Here is a 6,553-nt window from a genome sequence, read left to right on the forward strand (position 1 = left end):
CATCCAATGAATAGAACTTCATCGATGTCCCGAACTAAATCATGAAGAGAAGGGGAACTCTGTTCTGCTTTCCAATAATATCCTTGATGCAAAATGATGGCTTTAACTTGTTCTTATATTTACTCTAAAAAACTTGTATTATATCATTATTGCTATTATTTCACAAGCACAGATCAATGAGATATTATTTTAAATTCAGATATTTTTTGTAACATTAAGATAACATTATTTACAGAAAATATTGAATTGATCAATTAATTTAATTTGAATAAAAAAGAAATGAGACTCACAAATTCATTTGTATATGTGTTTTTAATTCAAAGGATAGTTATGTCTTAACAATAATTATTATATCTTTCTCTTCTCACTTTTTATTCAACTAAACATAGAAATAGAGAGATAACACACTTCTTTCACCTTTATTTCTCATATCTTTCTCTTATATCAAACAATTACATCAACTTTATTCTATTTTCACCTCTTTCTCTCTTCTAGTACTCTTTCCACTGCTTTCTCTAGTTACAATTTCTGCTTCCAACCAATCAAAGCATTAGCGATCTAAGCAGTTTATCTCCTTCGAAGTTGAAAACCGGCGCAACATTAGTCAAATAAGGTGGTATGCAATTTCTTTTGGGGTATTTTTTTGTGTGGTTAAGAAGGCGGTATGCAATGGCAACTTGATTATTGTTTTCCAACAACAACGAAGAAACTCCCAACACTGATTGAAGTTCAATTCATTAAATATGTACATAAAAAGTTCACTTTTGTATAATAGTGGTGAAAGGGCCTTTAAACCAATGTCTACCACTGATTACCCAATAAGAAAGTACAAGAAGGAGTAAACATCCAACAGCAACAGGTGTGTAGTTAAGTGTCTCAATGGTTATTGGGTAGGAAACAGGCAATGAGAATAATATAGAGATAGTCACCACCCAAAGAACTGCAATCCAACCAACAATAACTCCGTAACGACCCAAGTTGAAAGGCCCTCTAACAAAACGCTTTTGTGCTAATGTCACCCTAAAGAAGATAGGTAATCCATAAGCAATATATAGTCCAATGGTTGCTATGGACACCATAGCCTCAAATGCCACCATGCTTCCAAGAGACTGCGTGAAATAATAGAGTTTGAATTGAGTTAGAACAATAAAATAATGACATGATTGAACTATGGCTAGTGTGAATCAGGTTGAGCTACGTACTTGCCTACAAGAACATCACAAATGACAACAAGGTTATGATTTTTATTTTGGATCAAATACATAATTTTTTTTTTACTTATATTTTAGAACTCAGTAACATATAATTTAAACCAGATTCATAGTAATTAGAGTTCAACTGATTAAAAGTTATTTTAGTCAAGATACCTGCTCGAACTTTTTTGAATGATTCGTTTTTTACAATAACTCAATAAATACTCTAGTCTAATCACTTGATTTAGATAGCAATATTTTAGAGAAGCTTGTCAAGATATAGAATTTGATAATTGCTCCTCTACTTAATAAGACATGGAAAGAGCTGGAGTTTATTGAACAAATCTTAATTAGTTCTTTTCGGCTGTTACCTACCAAATAACATAAGAATCATAGTTTTCCATATTTGACATATCAAAGAACACCAAACTTTGCAGCTTACTAAAAATAAAAATTGATAATGAAGTACACACCGTTAGTGCCATGCAAAATGATATTAAAACAGAAAGCCACACTGTATATATGGGGACCTCCTGCTTGTTAACTTGATGCCACAATGATGACAATGGCATAGCCCCATCTCTTGAAAAAGCATAAGCCATCCTGTACAAATTTTAAGCATCATAAGTAACTATACAAATTTAATCCCTCTCAAATGGAAAACTCACTAATAGTAGGCATAGTTACCTTGAATTGCTGGTAATTGAACTCATACCACAGAAAAATATTGCAACAGCAACAATTCCCAAACAAATAATGCCACCAAATCCATTGCCATATCTTCTCTTAAATGCAAGATAAAATACTTCGGCGATAGCATATCCACCAGCCTCGTTATTTTCATTCAAAAGGTAAGGGATGTCAGTAACAGCAAAGGTAATCCCTAGAATGTAACCCCATCCGACAATAATAGATATCCCAACAGCACTGATAATTCCTTTTGGTCCATTTATATCTGCATCCTTGGTTTCCTCTGTCTGACATTATAAGTTTACATTAAACAGAAAACCCAGTCTAAATTATTTATTTAGTAACTATTTAATGTGTTTGGTCCAATGGTAACAAAAAATTTATTTTGATCGAATTGATTTTGTAAAATTATTTTTAGTTACAAGTAAATTAAAGGTAAAATATTTATGTTTGGATACACTCACGTGAAAGTGAGTTGAACAATAAATTTGAATTAAAAATTCAAGTTTAAAGGCAAAAACTATAAATCATAGCTTCAAATTAAATTAAATTTTAGAGGAAAAATCAATTCTAATCAAGAAATCTCAATCAAAGCTAAATCGATATTAAGTCTTTAGAATCACTTTTGACAAAATGAATGTCACAAGAAGAACATTTCTGAAAGCTTTTCAAGATGACAAATTTTGAGAAAAGAGAGAAAAAAGTAGAAAGAATATTATACCATATTAGCTGATGCATCATATCCTGATAAGGTGAACTGACTCATTAGAAGTCCCAAGAGAAATATATAGGGTTTACTATTGATTCCTTCCCCATTGTCACTATTGAAGTGAGTGAAAACAAACTTGGCACTAGCTCTTTCCGTTGCAACAGATGGAATGATAACCATAAGCACAAAAACACCTAAAAATTTGCCCATTCCAATTAGAGATCCCAAAAGGGTTACCACAGAATACTAAATTTAGAAAAGAAATAATAAAAAGGAAGTTTCTTTGTACCTACAACATTCCAGAAAGCAGCCAACTCTCCTAAGAATGATAACAATGAGATTGGAAGGCTGTTTATTATACCATGCAGGAGCAAAATTCCAGCATGGAAAGTAATAGTTACATATTTAGATCCTTCATAACCACCACCATTTTTTCCACCCGTACTAAGAAGAATGATAACCTGAATGAACTGCGCAAGTGAAAAATCTACACTTGTTGTCACTGCCCACTGCAAATGGAAAAGAAATAAAAAGTTACGAGTGTAGATTGGGTTATTAGAAAAATCTACATCCCACACAAGTTTAACCTTGCAGTGAAAAGTGAAGGATGTTGAAATTCTAGAACATATTTATCTTCATAAGAATACCTGGCCAACAATATTGAACCTGCCAAAAAAACAAAAGAGAAACCACCCAACACAAATTAGAGAATTTACTTTAGGAAATAAAATATAGGAGTGTATCTTGCAATATTGCTTGTTGGTCAAAAGCATTAAACTTTGAAAAAATCTGTTTGAACATTTTACATTATAAATTTGGGAAGAACAATAGAAGATAAAGAAATGCTTTAATATTATGTGTCATATCATCAACTATAACTGTCAATCTTGCAAGTGAATCTAACAAAAGTTCCATCTTGTGGTTGATCTTATGCTTACACAAATCTAAAAAATATAGTTCAAAATGTTGACTTTTTTTACTCAGCAGGCATACTGAAGTATAAATTCAACTAGAAAATCACTAATGGAAAATGTTGAGAACAGGGGAGATTCTTTACCATTATGTTTCTATGACAAATTTAGGTATCCATAATATCAATTCTTAGTTAGCACTTAGCTGAATGATTCTTCCGCTGCAAATGCATATTACTAATATCTTCAAACAAGAGTCTAGGGATCGTAAAATTGGATTAAAAACAACCATACAAATGAGTTTGACACTATATTTTCACCAAAAACTTAATATATTAAGTATATAGATTATCTCATTTATATAATGTTCAACATGCACTTTTCTATCCAATTTAAAATTCTTACTCACACTTGATACACTATCATACCATAGAAAATTTTCTATCAACCAATTTCCACTGCCACTACCTTTCAAATCGTCCAAATCTCAACCATTAATTTACAAGATATCATGTTCCTCATATTCACAAAATTTGAGTTTGTTTAACAGAATGCATGCATGGCACATCAAATATTTAAAACCAATCAGGCCCACATAAAATCCTTGTATAAACTTCAAAACTCCATGCTCATAAAAAATAGTTGGTGGTTATGCAAATTATAACATGGAATCCCCGCTATAGAGAAAATTGCTCATCATTTAATGAGGCTTCCTCCCCTATATGTATAAAAGTCATCAGTCTGGCCATTTCTTTAATTATGCATACTGCATGCTTTTAGATGAAAATGTTAACAAGGTAACATTATGTGATATGATATGGTACGTACAATAAAAAAGAAAGTAGCACTTAAAAGATTGCACCTGATACAGAGGTTACCTCCCATTCAAGATCGGAAGAACTACCAACCTCATTAATGATTTGCAAAACAGTTTATTTATGTATAATTTATCAACCACATAATTCCTAACTCTAACTAGTAGGGTTTTTTTCAAATAAAAATAATATAATCCAAACACCTATGTTTTTCAATTTCTCAAGACACACATTTGCTCTTTCATTTAATAGTATATTGAGGACTTCAAGAGTGATTATAATTAGACTATGATAGATATTACTTTGATCTGTACAAGTTGGTCCACCAAGGGATGAGTTTGTTGGCAAATTAACTTCAGTACGGTCAGCACTAGTGATCACTTTGTATAAAGAAAACTTTCAATAACTAAAGTAACACAAGAAATATCTTCCAAGGATAAAATTGAACATTTAATCTAATGTAGTAGGACGAAGATATAGCAAAACTCTGAATAGAATGGTGGTAGGTGAATACTATCAAGCCCCAACTAATAATATAGTAGTATTAGATAAAAAAAGCACCTATTAGTAATTAGTAATGAATCTAAAACCATTGACATGAATATGAACAAGAAAGTAAATATTAGTACTCAAAATCTTAACTTATGTCTGATTTCTATTTGTTTTTATTGAATTAACACACACTGTATAACTATATCAGTGGTATGGACGTAGATGACTTGGACTCTTACTAAAAACATCATCCGTTGAAGTTTTGAATCATTTTCAAATATTGATTTAATACAAACAAACAAATTCTAATATGGACCACATCTATCATAGATCTATACTTAAAAAATATTTAAAATTTCAACGCTCATAGACATCGTCTGTTGTTTGTTAGAAGTAGACGTTAATGGTAATCTTCATTTTCATAACCGACGCAATAGATTAAATGATATTGATTCAACATCATTAACGTCTACTTTAACTTGCTGGTCCCAAGTGGGCCCCATTTGCCTTATACTATTATGAAACGAAATAGTTACCCATCCCATTCTATTAATATCCTTATACTATATGATCAAATTCAAATAGGCCTAGTGACTACGGAAAAGAAAAATAATAATTGAAATAGTCCTATAGCTAGTTGTAATGAAAAAGAAGGTAAGTAGAGGCAGTATAGTACCTACCAGCCAGTAATCCATGAGGCAAATGGGGCCCACTTGGGACCAGCAAGTTTGGCACTCCAATAGTAAAGACCACCAGAAGTTGGAAAAGCTGAACAAATTTCAGCCATTGAAAGTGCAACAAGCATGGTGAAAAAAGAAGCTATAATCCATCCATATACAATTGAAACAGGACCTCCATAGGTCAAACCAGTGTTGTAAAGTGTGGTTACTCCAGTTAGCACAGATATAATTGAAAACGAAATCGCAAAATTTGATAGAACCCTGAAAATTGTAGTAGAAAAATGAATAAAGAGTGAAATGAAATGGAAATTCATATTCAAATGAAATTGAAATGAAATAGTAGTAGTAGTAGTAGTAGTTTACGAAAGGTCACGCTTGAGTTCTTGTTTGTAACCGAGTTCGTTAAGACGAGCATTACCAGAATCGTGTGAAATATTATTATTATGGCCTATTATAACTACTTGTTTGGCAGAACCCATTGGTTTAAAAAATAAAAAACAGAGAACCGAAGAAATTTAAAGGGAATCGTTTTTTTTTTGTGTGTAAACGGATCTGTTTGTTTGATTGAAGAAAGAAAGCAGGGAAGAGAGAGAGAGAGAGAGAAGATGAAGAAGGAATGGATGTATATATGAATGAAGAAGGAAAAGAGATTTGTTGCCGCATACTACAATCATGTGTTTCCCTCCTTCTCGCGGACTCTCTTACCTTCTCATTATTATTTTTTTTGTTTCTTTTTTTAAACTTACCTTCTCATTATTATTACAACACTATTTTTTCTCTTTTATTATTATTATTATTTTATATTCTTTCAAAACTAAATATTATTTATTTATTTAGTGTTCAACTCCTTGTTTATTCATATGGACATAGTTAATTTTATTTGATAAATATCGATATTGTTATATTAAATGTTTTATTCTATGTTTGAATTTATAATCTCATAATTATATGAATTAATTATATAATTATAATGATATTTATCATCTTTTTTAAGACAAAAAAAATTATCAAATTAAATTGATTTTATATAACGCGGTAACATGTCAGCGTAGTGTTAAGAAGT

The 6,553-nt window shown here is 31.1% G+C and overlaps 1 protein-coding gene across 1 annotated transcript; it reads right to left on the bottom strand.

The window, feature by feature from the left end:
• Window positions 1-392: 392 nt before the first annotated feature.
• On the bottom strand, window positions 393-6,207 carry LOC101506960 (amino-acid permease BAT1 homolog). The gene is made up of 8 exons (XM_004496970.4): window positions 5,854-6,207; window positions 5,491-5,751; window positions 3,240-3,258; window positions 2,882-3,101; window positions 2,605-2,786; window positions 1,881-2,170; window positions 1,667-1,796; window positions 393-1,109 (listed from the first exon to the last, which is right to left on the bottom strand). The coding sequence occupies exons 1-8, from the start codon at window positions 5,967-5,969 to the stop codon at window positions 759-761; spliced, it is 1,569 nt and encodes a 522-aa protein (XP_004497027.1). The 5' UTR covers window positions 5,970-6,207; the 3' UTR covers window positions 393-758.
• Window positions 6,208-6,553: the final 346 nt, after the last annotated feature.

Source organism: Cicer arietinum, chromosome 4, assembly GCF_000331145.2.
Source record: "Cicer arietinum cultivar CDC Frontier isolate Library 1 chromosome 4, Cicar.CDCFrontier_v2.0, whole genome shotgun sequence".
Classification (NCBI taxonomy): Eukaryota; Viridiplantae; Streptophyta; class Magnoliopsida; order Fabales; family Fabaceae; genus Cicer; species Cicer arietinum.

What these genes read in the sequence shown, in the direction of transcription:
- LOC101506960 (XM_004496970.4), bottom strand. Translation starts at nt 5,969, where the DNA reads ATGGGTTCTGCCAAACAAGTAGTTATAATAGGCCATAATAATAATATT. An exon ending in TGCTTTCTGGAATGTTGTAG is followed by an intron (nt 2,787 to 2,881) that starts GTACAAAGAAAC and finishes GCAAATTTTTAG; the next exon opens with GTGTTTTTGTGCTTATGGTT. An exon ending in CATTTTGCATGGCACTAACG is followed by an intron (nt 1,110 to 1,666) that starts GTGTGTACTTCA and finishes TATTTCACGCAG; the next exon opens with TCTCTTGGAAGCATGGTGGC.